Source organism: Lissotriton helveticus, chromosome 2_1, assembly GCF_964261635.1.
Source record: "Lissotriton helveticus chromosome 2_1, aLisHel1.1, whole genome shotgun sequence".
NCBI lineage: Eukaryota > Metazoa > Chordata > Amphibia > Caudata > Salamandridae > Lissotriton > Lissotriton helveticus.
In genome coordinates, this window is record NC_136059.1 from 1,870,051,869 (window position 1) to 1,870,070,239 (window position 18,371).

An 18,371-nucleotide genomic window follows, 5' to 3' on the forward strand; every position below is an offset into this window, starting at 1 on the left:
GAAAAGTCATTGTCGCTGAGCAGCGTCTTTCTGTCACCCTCCTTTTCGTCGAAATGAGGACTTAGTGTAAGAAGATTGTTGTTGTTGACGTTGCTGGTATTGCGGTCGATACTGTTGGCTGGAGGAGGAATAGGAAGATCGATAGTGTTGGTAGTCTCCTCTAGTAGAAGACTGCCCTCTTCCCCTTGAGCCACGAAAGGGAGGTTTTTTAAATTGAAGGGTACCCAAAGCCCTAGCCGTGTCGGTATCCTTTTTTATGCCTTGAAGAGCTTCATTGATATGTGTGCCGAAAAGAAGCTGACCGTCGTAGGGCATGTCCGGGATTTTTGTCTGTACTTCCAGCCGGAATGAAGTCGCCTTCAGCCAACCTTGGAGTCGTAGTACAGCAGCGCCAGCCAGTTGGCGGAAACCAGTAGAGGTGATATCCATCGCACAATCGATGATTTCGGACACCGAACATTCGCCCTCCAGCAAGATCTTCTTTGCTTCTCCCCTCGAATCATCCGGCAAGGCACCCAAGTATGGAGCAATGTCCGCCCACATCTGTCTGTTATAGCACCCTAACAGTGCTAAGGAATTAGATGCATGCACTGTCAATGCTGACATGGAAGAGAAACGTTTCCCAATATATATCAAGCATTCTACGTTCCTTGTCTGGAGGAGCGGACAGCGGAGCGGAAGGATTTTTAAATTACCGCTGAGCAGCCTGTGTGATGACGGAGTCAGGTTTGGGATGTCCGGTCCGGAGCTCTGTATTTTTTGTCTAGCCGTGGTAAGACTGGTGGAACCAAAGATGGGTTGTGCATTATCTTTACACCCTGATCCCCATATGTAGTCTATAATAGGCACAGATCTGACAGACTTTTTAAAAGGTTCCTTAAAGTCTTAAAGGAAGCAATCCTGTTGGTGAGAAAGCATAGGGATCTGGAAACACTGTGCAGACCTTTCCAAGACCTTATGAAAACCCCCGATATCCTCAGGAGGCGAGTCAGCTTGAGTAGGCACCGGAGACGCTGGACAGGGGATAACATAATCATCCCATTCATCATGAGTCGATTGAGAATCATGGAGTTCTCCTTCCTCTTGTTGATCATCCTCCTCATCATCTGTGGACAGTGGAGGTGTTGGTGTGACAGGCACAGGCTGTGGAAGCAGAGGTGGAGGCTGTGGCCTTGGCAGCGGAGAGACAACTGGAGGAGGAGACGTAGCAGAAGTTGGAAATCTCTGCTTATAGTCAGTAATAAGAAATTGGAGGTCGGAAACCAAAGACACAGGTAGACAAACCATGGGAGGGTGAGGTGGATGGCTGTCTTCAGGATAATCTCCCTGGTACTCAGGTTCTTGGTCGTCATAGTCCGAGCTGTCTAGGTACTTGACGTGAAGTTCAGATGGACTTGTCGCAGTTCTGAACATACTGCCATCGTCTGAATCTTCCTCCTCTTCCAAAAGGTGAGTTGGAGGTAATGGTTGGACCCTACTAGGAGACGTCAGGGTAGGTGTCAGCCTGCGTTTTGTTATCTTGAGATGGACATAAGCACTTTGTATATTGGACTCTGTTGTCATCGACGAGCCCATCGAAGGTGTAGTCATCGACGCCGAAGCATCCACGGGCACAATTGCAGGTAACGTCGATAAAGCTCCTGTCGTGGAGCCTTCGTCGACGATGTTGTCGTCCTTGACGGAGCCCTCATCGACGGTGTCGGCGGCGGCGGAGCCCTCGCGACAACGGGGAAGACGTCAACGGAACAGTCTTCGACGACGTAGGCGTCGACGCCCTCGTCGGTGATCGTAACGCGATGCTGGTTTAGACATCGACGATTATTTCTTCATTTTTATCATCAATGAAACCAATTTACCAGCCGTCCACGATGAAGTCGTCGTTGTCGACGTGGACCATGCTGAAGACGACAAAGAGGTAGAGACAGTCGTCATCGACGAGGTTACACCCACAGCTGTAGACGGAGATTTTCTCGTTGTCGAAGCCACCGTCGCGAGGCAGTCGACGACGAGGTGGAACTAGGCTTCTTAAAGGTGTGTAGAACTTCCTGAGGAGAAACATTTGCTGGTAAAGCCTTAGAGTGTGCCTCTGAAGACTTTTTGTGCGTCTTCTTTTGAGGGGGCTGCGACGAAGGCCCTGGAGAAGAAACTCTGGGCCTTTTTTGAGAGGACTTTGAAGACTTGGAGGAACTCTCACTCTCCTCAGAAGACAAGGCTTGGTCTTTGTCCTTAAGTCTATGCAGCCAAATTAAAAGGCGTCCCTCCCGGTCTTTAAGAGTCTTTGAAGAAAAGGTACAACATACCTTACAGTCCTCTGAGGAGTGATCCCGGTAAAGACAGTAGAGACAGTCTTTGTGTTGGTCATCAACATGAAGTTTCTTTTTACCACAGGAAGCACAGGGCCTAAAAAGGCCTTTCTTTGGAGTATCTGGCATGAAGATATTGAGAACTTCACACAAAGATGGAATCTTGAAAAAAACTGGAAATCCAGAAACAAGGAAAGCTGAGCAGAGCTCAGTGGAGACTCCCTTAGCATGACGTGCGGTAGAAAATCTGAGGGACTAGAGCTCCTTCCAGGAAGGTTCCAGAGGGTGATGATAGCTGATTGGCTCTTCTCTAGAGTTTGGTCTTTTTTTGCAAAAGGACATGGATATGTTACTAATGTGAGGCCCTTAGCCTATTACTCTATATGTCTAATGAGACATTACTTTATTTATGTACCGGGTACTCCCATCCCGACGACGGGAAATGATTCAGGCATGTGAATCTATGAAAGATACCCTAATACTGGATAACTGGTGAAATTCATTGGGTTTTTTAGTTTAAAATGTTACGTTGTCATAGAAATTATCACCTAACTATAACTTACTTTGACCTTATTTTTTTCAATGGAAAGTTTCCTTCCCGGTTATGGAAATGTATATTCCTTAGATTCCAGAGGCTAAATCACAAAACATTTTTGACTGGCACTGTGTGCTTTGTAATACGGTATGGCCGTTCTTGTTCCAAATACATTTTACTACTGTATTATGAAAACAGAATCCTGGATGTTGAAAAATGTGACAAGAACAATGTTGCATATGCGTTATGCAGCATTTTGTGGGTGCAGTGTTGTGTTTTGTTATTTGTTTTGTGCTGCTATATTTTTGTGCTGCAGTATTGCAAAGTAATATTGCTGTGTTGTATTGGTGCTGGGATGCATTCTATTGTGGCTGTTTTGTTGTGGCCTGTTATGTATTATTTGTGTAACGATTCTTGTTTACTTTAGATATGCCAACAAGTGCTGCTACATTATTTCCCAAAAGTGACACATGACTTTACATTTGCCATGCCATTCAACCATTTACCACTGTCTAAGGTGATACAACACTGTACATCATACTCTTCAACTCTTCAAGACACCAGTCATCCCAAACCTGCGGCTGAAAGTCTGTCTTAAAATAGTCCTTAAGCTGCTTTAAGTAGTCTAAAAACTAGCTTGTCGGGGCCAATTCTTTGCTATCCATGCTTTATCTGCCAAAACAGGGCAATGTGCACTGAAGAGAAAACTGGGAATGTGCGTAAGAATCGTAAACATGGAGAATTTCCACCAATTAACGCGCACTGCAAGAAATCTTTCACTTACCAAGCAAGTCATTTTGTGGTAACCACTCCACAAGCTTTGTGTTGTTTCCTAAAAGTTTGGGTTTAGACCCGGAAAACCTGCAATAAATAAGCAACACAAGACTTCAACTTATTGTTCAAGAAACAAACATTTTTGTTAAAAAGCCATCTCTACATTATATAGTGTTTTCTCCACCATCATTGTCCTTAATCATTGAAATGTGATTATTAACCAGCACCATGACCATCCACAGAGGTTAACTTTGCAACATTTTAATAGTTTTGTCAATCACGGTACTAATGCAACACAGCATGGTTATTGGGCTTTCCTTCAGTGAAGTCAAAACAACACATTCAAGTTATTGCTTGGAAAATAGAAACCTCCGGTCAATCTGGAGGTCATCTGTATTATTTCTGGCAAAAGATACAATCAATCAATCAGAACATTTGTAAAGCGCACTACTCACCCGTGGGAGTCTCAAAGCGCTGGGGTGGGGGGGTGCTGCTACTGCTCGAATAGCCAGGTCTGCTGAGGTATGCAGGTCCGGTGTTGTGGAGTGCCTTGTGTGCGTGGGTGAGAAGCTTACAGATAATCCTCTTGTTGACGGGGAGCCAGTGCAGGTCTCTCAGGTGGGGTGTGATGTGGCTGCAGCGAGTGATGTCGAGGATCAGGTGTGCAGAGGCGTTCTGAATGCTTTGTAGTCGGTTCAGGAGTTTGGCCGAGGTTCCTGCGTAGAGGGCGTTTCCGTAGTCCAACCTGCTGACGAGGGCCTGGGTGACCGTTCTTCTTCTTGCAGTGGGGATTCACCTGTAGATCTTGCGGAGCATGCAGAGGGTGTTAAAGCAGGAGGACGAGACAGCGTTGACCTGCTTTGTCATGGAGAGAGTAGAGTCGAGGATGAACCCCAGGTTGCGTGGTTGGTGGGTGTTGGTGCTGTTCCCAGTATGGTCGGCCACCAGGAGTCGTCCCAGGCCAAGGGGGTGGAGCCGAGGATGAGGACTTCTGTCTTGTCCGAGTTTAGCTTCAGACGGCTGTTCTTCATCCACTCAGCGACTGCTTTCATTCTTTCATGGAGATTGGTTTTGGCGGTGAAGGGTTCCTTGGTGAGGGATAGGATCAGCTGGGTGTCGTCATCGTAGGAGATGATCTTGAAGTCATGTAGTCGGGTGACGTGGGCGATCGGTGCCATGTAGATGTTGAACAATGTCGGGCTGAAGGATGAGCTTCTGCCGGAGAGGAAGGAGGTGGTCCAGTCCAGAGCCTTGTCTCGGATCCCAGCGTCGTGTAGGCGTGTGCGTAGGGTGTGGTGGCAGACAGTGTCAAAGGCGGCTGACAGGTCCAGGAGGATGAGGGCCGCGGTTTCGCCGTTGTCCAGCAGGGCCCTGATGTCATCAGTGGTGGCAATGAGGGCAGTTTCGGTGCTGTGGTTGCTGCGGAACCCGGACTGGGATGGGTCCAGGATGCTGTTCTCCTCGAGGTAGCGGGTCAGTTGTCTGTTGATGGTCTTCTCAATGACCTTCGCCAGGAATGGGAGCAGGGAGACAGGCCGGAAGTTCTTGAGGTCCTTAGGGTCTGCCTTGGGTTTTTTGAGTAAGGCGTTGATCTAGGCGTGATTCCAGCTCTCCAGGAAGGTCGCTGTCTCGAAGGAGATGTTGATGGCTTTCCGGAGATGGGGTGCGATGGTGGCGCTGACTTTGTTGAAGATGTGGTGTGGGCATGGGTCTGACGGAGATCCGGAATGGATGGTGTTCATGATTTTGATGGTGTCGTCGTCACTTATGTTAGTCGATGGGGTGCGATGGTGGCGCTGACTTTGTTGAAGATGTGGTGTGGGCATGGGTCTGACGGAGATCCGGAATGGATGTTGTTCATGATTTTGATGGTGTCGTCGTCACTTATGTTAGTCCAGAAGAGCAGGGGATTGGTGCGGATTATGGCCATGGGGACGGAGGTCTCAGTGGCTGTCGGGCGGTCGTGACTTGGAAGCTGTCATGGATATCTGCGTTCTTGCGATGGAAGAAGGTGGCAAGGGAGTCGCACAGGTCTTGTGAAGGTGGGATGTCGTTGGTGTTGGAGCTGGGGTTGGAGAGTTACTTCACGATGTTGAAGAGCTCTTTACAGTTGTGTGCGTTGTCGTCTAGGCGGTCTTTGAAGGAGGCCTTTTGGCGGATCTGATGAGGTGACGGTGTCCGCGGGTGGCATTCTTCTGGGCTGCCTAGCTGTCCGGTGTCGGTTCGCTGTGCCATTTCTTCTCTAGTTTTCTGCAAGTTTGCTTGGAAGCCTGGAGGTCCTCGGTGAACCAGCTGACTTTCTTGCTGGTGTGTCTGTTGGAGGGTTTCTTGATCGAGGCGAGGGTGCAGTCGTTGATCCACTGTCTGAGGATGCGGACGGCAGTTTTGGGGTGGATGAGGTCGGTGTGTGGGCTCCGGGCGAGGGTGGTCTTCGGTGACTTTACTCCAGCAGCAGCAAGAGATCTGTTTGGTGCGGTGGTGTGTGGTGGGTTTCCGGAAGGTGAAGTGGATGCAGCGGTGGTCGTTCCAATGGAGTTCGATGGTATGGCTGAAGGAGACGTGGGAGCTTGCGGAGAAGATGGGGTCAAGCGTGTAGCCGGCAGAGTGGGAGGGTGTTGTGACGAGCTGTCTGAGTCCGAGGTTGGCGAGGTTGTTGATCAAGGTGGTGGAGTTAGTGTTGTTGTTGTTCTCAAGGAGGAAGTTCGGGTCCCTGAGGAGGATGTAGTCTGTGGAGGAGAAGACTTGTGTAGTGACGAAGTCGGCAATGGAGTCGCTGAACTGTGGCTGAGGTCCGGGGGGTCTGTAGACGAGGTTTCCTCTTAGGGTGGTGGTGGGATCGGTGTGGATCTGGAAGTGCAGGTGTTCAGCGGTGCTGAGGGTGTCATCAGTGTTGGTCCAGACTCTGAGAGTGTTCCTGTGGATGATGGAGATTCCTCCTCCTGTTCCGTTGGTGCGGTCCCGGCGGGTGATCTTGTAGCCGTTCGGTATGGCTATGGCGATGTTGGGTGCTGAGGAGGGGTTCATCCAGGTCTCTGTCAGGAAGGCGATGTATGGGGAGGTTGAGTTGAGTAGGTTCCAAAGTTCAACGTTGTGTTTGCAGGCCAAGCGGGTGTTGAGAAGAATGCATCGGAGGTGGTTGCGTTCTTTTACCGTGGGTGGGTTGGCAGATCATATGCTGGTGAAGCTGCAGTTCGGGCAGGAGAAGGGTCCTTGGGTGTGCTTCAGGGTGGCCAGGAAGCAGGTGGGTGAGCGTCCAGGGTTGAGTGCATGGAGGGTGCTGGCATCGTAGCGGAGACGGGCGTCGTGCCGTTCGCGGGGGCCAGGGGTTCTGGCGCTGGGCGCGGTCCGGGGTGGACGGGCGCAGATGGGCTCGCCATAGGTGCGCCTTCGGCGCGCAAGCGGTGTGTCCGCTGCGCGCGGCCGCCATAAGAAGGGGAGGTGGGAGGGAGGAGCAGCTGGGAGGAGGGAGTGGATGAATGGGTGAGCGGGGGCGGGCCGCAGAGGACGCAGTGGCGGGAAAAACCGAGGGGAGGAACGGCGAGGGATACAGAAGGCATAAAAGGGGGGAGGAACAGCGAGGGATACAAAAGGCAAAAAAAGGCACACAGCACTGAAATAATACAGGAGGGACAAGGAGGAAGAAAAATGAAACAAATAAACAATTAAAACAAAAGCCATACAAATACAACAAAAAGCAGACCTATGCCCTACCACTGGCCACCAGGGATGAGGCACAGGTGGTAGCCTGCGGGTGGAGGAGCGACCTGCCTATAAAGGGTCAAGGGTCGCTCAGAAGAACTCAAACTAACAGTTCTGCATCAAAATGCCAGGTGCAAGTAGAAACCTCATGTTGGTCATTCTAAGTAAATTAAGTCAAAGTGTGAACTGATTTATTAAGGAACTATTCATCACTTAGGGTCTAGATGCTGCTTTTATTAACAAGTCTGTTTAGATGTGTAATGCAACATTATGCTAGCTACTTTACACTGTGTTACAGGACAGACAAGGCATTTCTTATTGGTTTATGCATATTTGAAAGAGATGCATGAATTGTCTCATTTTAATTAATGCAAACCACCCTTATGCACTATGATGAATACTGAATGCAAGGGAAAACGTCTACGCCCAATACCATTTGCCAAAAGTGAGTCATGCTTTCTGGATTAGCCGTAAAGACCCATATCTGCTCTTCGCTGTGATCACCAGTCATTAAAGTGGAAATTACCTTTACCGCCATTGTGGATACTTTGATTTTCATAGATCTGGGCTCCTTGTAATGATGTAAGTCTATAATGCACATCGTTAATTCATGATGCCAAGTAAAGCCCTAGGTGCTTCCAGGAGAACTCTATCGCAATTGTAATTTTTGAGTAACAATATCATAGTGTGCCTGCTAAGGAAATATACAATATAGCTCACTTCTTACATCTATTCTTTCTGACATTAATGTGGACATTTAGCAAGGTAAGGTTCTCTTCTTTGCCCCTCATATTCATCGATAAAAACAACAAACATTTGAAAATTGAACTTGATTAGAACATTAGAACGTTCAGAGCTCCACTGAAGACAATGAGGTAGCTCAGGGTCAATAATGGTTTAGGCCTTTTGCTCTAATATTCCAGTTTTTTTGCCTTTCTTTTTCTCCCTTTTTAAGGTAGAAAATTCCACCCTTGGTGGATGGAATGTTCTAATAGCCTTGTAGCTCTTCTGTCACGAGCTATACCATTATTCCTATATGCCGAATGTTTACCATAATATGCCTGTGCCTCATCTGTATGTGCCCCCGCATTACCACTGTACTGTATCTGTATAATATCAGAAAATGTCTTCAATAAAAATCTTTTGAAATAAAAAAAAATAGCTCTCTCCCTCGTTATAGGTGCTACACTCAGGATCAGCCTTTACATTAGGTGGGGTTTGATTCTGATCAGGCTCATGGTGGAGGGATTAAGTATCAAAACTAGAAAAGAAACAGTACCACACTAGCCATAGATTAAACTATAAATCATTAAAATACACAAGGAATTAAATAAATGTGCATACATGTATTGCTTTAAGCAGGGGCGTAGCTAGAGCTTGTGGGGCCCGGGGCTATCCCTCAGTAAGCCGCCCCTGGGGGGGGGCGTAGTCCCGCCGCTAATAGTTACCTTGATCATTCAAGTTGCATGCACATACATGACACAGTCCAGGGCTACACAGTTGTGAATACACCGGTGACCGGCAGAACAAAGGAGAACACACAGACTGCCACCCTGCAGGATTTCAGAAGGGGCCTAAAAACATGGGTATTTGATTATCGTCCCTCATCAGCAGCACCGCCCCCACCCCCCAGCGCCTAGATACCCTCACAGGTGATAAGTAGCGCTATGTAAATCCTATTTGTCAGTGGCATAATAGGGAGTGGGTGGGGTGGCAGGCCCACTGAGGGCAGGCACCGCCCAGCAGTTGCCACTCATGTCTCGATCTGGTGACGTCAGGCCTGGGCTGTACTCTGATTGACTGGTGGCCCATTGCGGCGGCCTTTATAATTTATTTGGGCAACTGGGGACACTGACTGACACTACTGTAAAATGTCAGACAGTGAGTGTCCCCAAATAACTTATAAAGGCCGCTGCAACAGGCCACTACCGTTCCACGCTACCATTGCCCTCTGGGTGATAAACTGAAGTGGTTCTGTGGGTAACACCAGAATCCATTATAAATTCCTTGAACTGTTCACCCACAAATTGTCCACCATTATCAGAAACTACCAGCCTGATTCATCAAGCTAAATTGCACTTGCAAAGGGCAAGATTCTCAGAATCTTGCCTTTTGCGAGTGCAATTTTTGCATTTGGGATTCATCATCCCAAATGCAAAATTCGCTATTAAAGAATTCGCACATTTGCGAAGAATTGCATTTAAGGAATCTCTATTTGAGATTCCTTAAATGCAATTCATGAATCATTTTAAAATTGCGAAATTGCAATTTTGGGCCGCTATTTACCGAGAGGTCAGACCTCGTGGTAAATAGCAAAAACTTAGAAAAATGCATTTAAATGCATTTCTCTAAGTTGCATATTACACACACACATGTCCTTTGGACGTGTGTGTGCGCAACACCAATGTAGATTACATTTCAGGGGTGCTACAGGGTGTCCTTTGGACACCCCTGCACCCTTGAAATCGCATCCTTATTTGCGATTAGCTAATTGCTAATCGCAAATAAGGAATAACTCCCCATTCATTCCTATGGGCCTGTAGGCCCATAGGAATGCATGGGGATTTATTCCTTATTTGCGATTAGCAATTTGCTAATCGCAAATAAGGAACACGTAGGAATCGCAATATTTTTTGCAATTCCTACATGAATCCCGTTTTGCAAGTCCTTAATAGCGATTCCTTATGAATCGCTATTAAGGGCTCGCAAAACGGGACCATGATGAATCTGGCTGTAAGTCTTTAGGAAGACCTTCCCTGCTAAAAACATCACCTAAGAATAACAAAACATTCTCAGAGTCTGCTTTTTCCACCACCTTATATTCTGGCCATTTTGAAAAATGATCAACGATTACAATGATGTATTTCAGTAAACCCTCATAACTTTTAATTGGCCCAAAAATGTCCACTCCAAACTTTCCCATGGCATATTAGGAACAATAATAGGATGAGGTATAGGACTACACGTGGTCAAGGTTTTATCGGAGTTAATGCATTCACAACACTCCCGCACAACCATCTCAATGTCTCTATCAATGCCGGGCCACCAAGAGTTATGTTTAATCCTATTCTTGGTTTTTACAATACCTAAATGTCCCTCATGACAAAGATGTATAACCTTCACTCTAAAAATTGAAGGTGGAATCAATTTCCCCCCTCTGAGTAACAACCCATTTTCAAAAGACAATTCATGTCTCACTTCCCAAAACGGTCTTAAACTTTTGTCTAAATTATGTTTCTCTGGCCATCCCTTCTTGACAAATTTACAAATTTCTTGGATCTGACAGTCCGTAGCTATTTTATCCACCCACTCTTTGTGAGTTATACTCTTAACTTCACTATCAAAGATACTAGACACAAACCATTCATTCCACTCCTTATCACAACTATCAACAACAGGAAGAGGTCTCCTGCTTAGAAAATCTGCAATACGGTTGTGCACCCCAGGCATATACACTACATCATAAACAAAACCCAAGAACTGTGCAGAAAAACTTGATATCTTGGGTGATACATTGTCAAGACCAGAAGATGTAAGAACTTAAGTTAATGGCTTGTGGTCTGTTCTTAGAGTAACACGCGTTCCCAAAATGAATTGTTTGAAATGTTTGAGACCCCACAAACAACCTAGCGCTTCTCTTTCTATAACGGAGTAATTTTCCTCAGTTGCAGTCAAAGCCATAGAAGCAAAAGCCACTACACATTCAGAGCTATCCCTCTGCAGTTGTGAAAGGACTGCCCCTAGACCCTTCCCACTAGCGTCAGTTGTAATGAAACTCTTAAGCTTAGGGTCAAATCCTTTCAATGCAGGCACGGTACAAATGTCTTTCTTAATTCTTTCCATTCCCTCCTGACACTTATCAGACCACAAAAAAGTGTTCCCTTTATTTAACAACTGTCTGATACTATACATTTTCTCCGCAAAATTATTAACAAACTTTGAGTAGTATTCTGCTAACCCTAAAAAGGATCTAACATCATCCTTATTTTGCGGAACAGGAGCCTTGAGGATAGCATCTACTAATTCAGATTTAGGGATAATGCCATTGCCACTAATTTTGTGACCAAGATATGTCACACACCTTTTTGAATCTTGCACTTAGACCTTTCAGCAGACAGACCTGTCGTATCCAGAACATGTAATACCTTCCTCAACAAGATATCATGTTCATTCTTATGTTTGCCCATCACAAGGATGTCATCCTGAAAAAATAATACATCTCTAATACATTTAAACATGGTAAACATTTTGCGCTGAAACATAGCAGCAGCCGACGCCAACCCTAACGGTACCCTTTTGAACTGGAATAACCCAAACAGCGTCACAAAAGCAGTTAAATGTCTACTCTCTATATGGAGTGGAACCTGGTGGTAGGGAGACGTTAGATCAATAGTGGAAAACCATTCCATGTCCCTTGTGGATGAGAGAAGTTCTGTAATATTAGGCAGGGGGAAAACATCAATAAAAATGATCTTATTTAACGCCCTGAGGTCAACACAGAGACAAATCTTGCCATTGGCCTTCCGTGCGACCACCAAAGGTGCGACCCAATCAGAAGACTCAATGCACTCAATTATGTCCCTATCCATGAGTTTCTGGATTTCACTTTGTACATCATTCTTGACCCCAAAAGGGATATTCCTTACCTTATGGATGCATGGTATTGCATCATGTTTTAAGATGATCTTATGCGAGAATCCTTTTAACTCCACCACATCCCCAGAAAACACCTTTGGAAATTCCTTGTAAATTTCATCACAATTGTCTTGTTCAATGCACAAAACAGGATCTGGACTATTAGGATCAAGAAGTATCCCTAAGTCACCCTGATCCCACCAGCCCAAAACACAGGGTCCTACTCTCGAGACATAAAGTTTACAAAAAGCAGATCTCCCTTTGAATTCAAATTTAAGTCTCCTAAACCCTATCAGATCAATAGGTTTACCAGTATAACCAACTGGGTGGATATCAGGTTTGTCTAGATCATAACCTATCTTTAGACAAAATAGATCCTCCCACTTCTTTTTATTGATAATAGTGTATGGTGAGCCGGAATCAGCTGTTAAAGTTACAATAATCTCGTTCACCGCGATATCACATACAGGCTTTTTCCTTATCTTACCTAGATCAGTTGCTTCATCATCACTAATACAACATACAATGTCATCAGGATTGTCCTCGTCATTGTCATCAATAGCATCACACTCATCCACAATACATTTTACACTTTTACAGTTCCTACACGCTCGTGCAAAATGTCCGGACATTTTACAGTAGGCACACCTCTGACCCAGTGCCGGACATTTACGATCATTTGCCAGATGTGAATTGCTATCGCAACGGAAGCAAACGCCTTTAACTACATTAGGTTTTGTGCTGGATTCTTTCATTTTACTTTTCCCTTTAAAGCTGGGTTTAAATTTACTCTTCTCTGTATTTTGTTGTTGAATTGGAACCCTTACAATTTTGATCACTTTTTCACCGTTGTTACTTTTAGATTTGTTGATAACAGTCTTAGCACATCTAGAAGTTAATTCCGCCTTTGAAATTATGGCTGAAATCTCTTTTAAACTCGCGTCACCATTGATCCATAGTTTATCCTGCAGGTTTTGGTTATTACAATGCATTATCAATTGGTCACGGATCAATTCTTCCTCAAAAGTGCCAAAATTACATGACAGTGCAAGTCTCCTAAGTGATGCTATATAATCCTCAATTTTCTCATTACTCTCTTGCTTCCTATGGTAAAAGTTAAATCTGTGTACAGCCTTGCATACAGTCGGTGCAAAATAAGTGTTGGGGTCATCGATTGCACGTGTAAAGACATTCTCATCGCTTCCACCACTAGCTTTTTTTTCAATTCTATTGTAAACTCTTAATCCGCCTGGACCAAGGCAATGTAGGAGTATTTTTTTCTTTCTTTCAGGAGTCAATTCTTTGCTCTCAAAGGTTTCCAAATAATTAACCAGATATTCTCTCCACTCCTCCCATCTCTGGCTTGACACCTCTCCATCTCTAATCATAAATGCCTGTGGAGCAGGCAGATTCATAGTGGTGGTGGACATATTGCAGTAGTAAGTAGTAGAGTAATTGACTAAAAGGTATAACAAGGGTACAGCAAAAGAATGCGTATATAATCAATGCATGTACTATACAAACCTGTGAATATAAAATAACACTCAATACAATATATATAATATATATGATTTAAACAACGTAAATATCAATCCAAATCCTCAGGTTGTATTCAATGAATGCTTGAAAATACCTTCAGTATTGTGGTAAGAACAGTGTGTGTGTCACTGATGAGGATACTTCCGTAACACACAAACGAAAAAAATGCTCTCAAAATAAATACTTTACTTAATTTATAATACTTGGTAAAGCGATCCTCTCGCTGAATATTTATATCATATTGATCCACTGAGAACACTGAAAGTACAGTAAACTTCTCTTCTAATTAGCGAGGATTTCCAAAACTGTCAAGAATAAATGCCGGCAAAATGGAGTCACGTAGCGTGACCTTACGTGATCATGCGATGACGTGGTGACCTTGCGTGTACTTGCGATGACACAACACAAGTCTCGCGTAACCATCCAGCGCTCTGTGTGTGCAGTAGAATGCCGGAGCTTTCAGAAGATGCACATCACAATGGTAGTCTTCGAGCTCAACAAGGTAATAATTATCATAAACGTAATGACACGTAGAATGAAGACGAAGGAAATAGCATAACCAAATGCCCATTCAAACTCTCCAGCAGTAAAAAGGAATGCGATGCTGAGTGTCATCTAACCGAGAAAGTCCAGAAGAGACTTCTTGTTAAATAATTATTAATCCATAAAATGAAATGTCAGCAACTCACGTTAAGATTTCATTGTGGCTTAAATCGTGCGGACTGTCTTCATCAAATCTTGAAGTCTTCAACTTCCTTCAGAAATTCACGAACGCACAAATAAATTAAATTGCTGCTGAATGCGCAGGTTCTTCCTCGGGTTACGCTTCCATCGTCGCCATTGTTAAAAAGAAGATTCGTAGTCTTGTAGATAATGTCTTCTTTATTAAAAGCGTAACCTGGTCAGGATAATCAGGGGCGCACCGCCTGACAGCTCCACTCACCAACTGTGTCTTCCCAACCACCACATTGCAACTGACCCATCATGCATGTTCAACTAAAAACCACTATGGAACAGTAGTGCAAGATGTACTCGAGCCAGATCTAAATGAAGGAACAGATCTGTCTCGAGATACACCTCGAGACACAACACAACAATTTGTAGGCGTTATGCTTATTGGGGTCATTTATGTGCTCAACTATCTTGAGGTGCTCCAATTTGTTTTCATGCTTAGTGATAATGAGCTAGAGTGATGCTTAAGTTTTGCTGTTTATTTCTGTTATGAACCACTTTATAACGCTCCATTGTTAGAGGTGTTCATGTGCTACCTAGTAGGAGCCGTAGGGGCTCTATTTCATTGTCATTTCAAATAAAACACTTATATTGATCTATGGTTAGAGGAGTTCATCTATTTACTGTGAGGAGCTGCATGGCTCAGTTTTTTCAGTGATGTTCTGTTACTTACTGTGAGGAGCTGCAGGGGCTCAGTTTTATTCTATTCTTAGAGAAGTCGTGCATTTTCTGTGAAGAGCCATTTTATTGTCATGAACCACTTTTACTGTGCTCTATTTTTAGAGGCGTTTATGTATTAACTGTGAGGAGTTGGGCTCTTTTTTATTGTGCTTTATTTTTAGAGGAATAAAAAATATTCGAATTTGAGGAGTTGAAATTTCAACCTACGGTACTGAGCCATACTCTACTTTTGCTCATTTGGTTTTGAGATGTTCAGTTTTCATTTTGTGGATTTCTCCTCTTATGGACTTTACCACATTTACTTAAGCTTACATTATTTTGTTAGCTTACGGTGCTTGTACAACCTTTGTACCTGCGCCCCTTGGTGTTACCTCTTCTTTCCACCATGTTGAAGAGGGTGTTTATTTCTTGTGCGTTTATGTTCTTTCTTTCTTCTGCCTTTCTGCTTCTGCCATCTTCTGTTTAATCTTCTTCTTCTTTTCAGTTAAAGGGGGAGGTGTTTTACATCCTACTCTCCCTCCCTCTATGTCCCTCCTTAGTGTTAGTGTCTGCTTGTCTATGTCATGTCTCTGTGATGTCATCCATGATTCTACCTGTTGCTGTTCAAGAGATTTAACAGTTACCTGGAGGCTGAGCAGGAGGTTATCTGCTCCCGGTGGGGTTTCTTACCAGATTACATTTCTACTAGAATGCTGTACCTGACCAACTAATCCCAAGAAAAAATATACTACTTGAACATTACAACGAGGAGTCTTCATCTTTATTTTACTGAATTCAACACTGGCTTTTGGTCGAAATATTGATTTTAGATGGAACACACCCTATCATGCTATAGTCCACTATAATTAGGCCATCACTACCAAACAAATAGATATTTAAAATACCAAACAGGCCTTATTAACCCCTTCGCTGCTAGGCCTTCCCCCACCCCCTCTGTGCTAAGCCTTTTTTGGGCTATTTGGGGGAGTTCGAGCTTAGGCCTCTGTAACTTTTTGACCGCTTAAGGTATCCACTCCAAATTTGCGTCCTTTTCTTCCAACATCATGGGGATTACAAATGTACCCAGGGTTTGTGGATTCCCCTGAAGAGGACCCAGAAATTAGACAAAATACAGCTAAAAAAAATTTGGGGGGGGGGATGGGAAAAAACTGCTGCAAAGGAAAGCATCAGTTTTTTCCCCTGCAAATGGTATCAAAAAAGGGTTTGTGGGAATGAAATCAAAATTTTCCCAGCTTTGAGAGAATTACAAACTTTTGTCAGAAAACCAAAACTTTTAACACAGTTTTGGCAATTTTCTGGGACATAGCCTTTTTTGCTGTTTTTTGTGCTTTCAACCTCCTTCCAGTTAATAGTAAAAATGGGTATGAAAGCAATAATGGATCCTGGAAAGCTATACCTTTTTGAACACTAGACAAATATCTGAATTCAGCAAGTGGTCACTGTGTAAATAATTCAAGGTTTCTTTATAGAAACTAACAGTTAAATATAGGAAAAATTGAAAATTAGTTGAAATAAACAGCCTTTTGTGTCAATGCTTTAACCTGTAACTTCTTCTCATTATGACGGCTCTTTCAAAGCAATATACTGTTACATCCGCTGGACCTTACTGGTTGTGGCGATATATAGGACTTGTAGGTTTACCAAGAACCCAACAAACCCAGAGCCAAAAACTGAGCAGCGACTTGCAATGGTGTTTTATTATGTACAGGGTATATAGCAATTATTCTGATTCTGGGAAAATGTATACATGGAAAAATCGGTATGCAAGACACCTATGTATTTCTGAAATGGGAACAAAATATAGAGTTTAGAAACAGTAGATATTTGCATCTTTCCGAAAAAGAGAATACTCATGCTCGCATGAGAATTATCGGTCATTTTTCAAAATGACTTCTTTTTTACACATTGTCGTTCATTTGGAAGGTAGAAATACATTGAATAGAAGGACAGTAAAAGTGGTTCATGACAATAAAACGTCTCTTCACAGAAAATGCATGACTTCTCTAAGATTTGCTTTACAAACCTGAATTACCATAAGTCGCCCGATAAAAATGGTATGTCACTTGTGGGGGTAAGCATAGTGTCCACGACAGGAGACGGCTCAAAACGCAACATGAACACACCATAATTACACAATGAAAAATTACCCTATTTTTGCTAAGTGCCTAGCTGTAGTTTTTTAACCCTAGCTCTGCCGACACCTAGGGAAACCTAGCAAACCTATACATTTTTTAAAACTAGCACCCAGGGGAATCCAGGATGGGGTGACTTGACTGGCTCTCACCAGGTTCTAATACACCCAGAATCCCTTGCAAACCTTAAAATGTATCCAAAAAAACACATTGTCCTCACATTTCTGTGGTGGAAAGTTCTGGAATCTGCGTGGATACACAAATTTTCACCCACCCCATATTTCCCAAAGTCTTCAGAGAAAAACGGTACCTCACTTCTGTGGGTAGGCATAGTGCCCGTGACAGGAAACGGCGCAAAATGCAACCGTGGACACACCATAAATTCACAGCAAAAAATGACCCTTTTTTGGCAAAGTGCCTAGCTGTAGTTTCTGAACCCTAGCTCTGCCGGAGCCTAGGGAAACATAGCAAACCTAAACATTTGTGGAAACTAGACACCCAGGGGAATCCAGTATGGGGTGACTTGACTGCCTCTCACCAGGTTCTGTTACCCAGAATCCCATGCAAACCTAAAGAATTGTCAAAAAAACACATTTTCCTTACATTTCTGTGGTGGAAGGTTCTGGAATCTACGTGGATCCACAAATTTTCACCCACCCCGCATTCCCCAGAGTCTTAAGAGAAAAATTATACCTCACTTGTGTGGCTAGGCCTAGTGCCCGTGACATGAAATGGTGCAAAATGCAACCGTGGACACACCAGAAATTCACAGCGAAAAATGACCCTTTTTTGGCAAAGTGCCTAGCTGTAGTTTTATAACCCTAGCTCTGCCGCCACCTCGGGAAACCTAGCAAACCTATACATTTTTTAAAGCAAGACACCCAGGGAAATCCAGGATGGGGTTACTTGACTGGCTCTCACCAGGTACTGTTATCCAGAATCCCTTGCAAACCTAAAAAATTGTCCCACAAAAAACACATTTTCCTCACATTTCTGTGGTGGAAAGTTCTGGAATCTATGTGGAGCCACAAATTTCCACCCACTCTGCATTCCCCAGAGTCTTCCGAGAAAAACGGTACCTCACTTGTGTGGATCCCCACAGATTCCAGAACTTTCCACCACAAGAAATGTGAGGAAAATGTGTTTTTGGGACACATTTTTAGGTTTGCAAGGGATTCTGGATAACAGAACCAGGTGAGCCACCCCATCCTGGATTCCACTGGGTGTCTAGTTTTCAAAAAAATTCTGATTTACCAGGTTTCTCTATGTACTGGCTGCGCTAGGGCCCAAACTCCACAGGGAGGCATATTGCTAAAAACAAATCTGTGCCTAGTCGGCAAG

At 44.1% G+C, this 18,371-nt stretch overlaps 1 protein-coding gene across 2 annotated transcripts in view; it reads right to left on the reverse strand.

Annotated features, from left to right (window-relative positions):
• Nucleotides 1–18,371, reverse strand: part of UGT8 (UDP glycosyltransferase 8) — a 306,771-nt gene that overhangs the window by 74,996 nt on the left and 213,404 nt on the right. For both annotated transcript variants that reach the window (XM_078676775.1, XM_078676774.1), the window contains exon 4: nucleotides 3,623–3,699. In XM_078676775.1, the coding sequence (XP_078532901.1) occupies nucleotides 3,623–3,699 (77 nt within the window). The remainder of the gene's footprint in view (nucleotides 1–3,622; nucleotides 3,700–18,371) is intronic.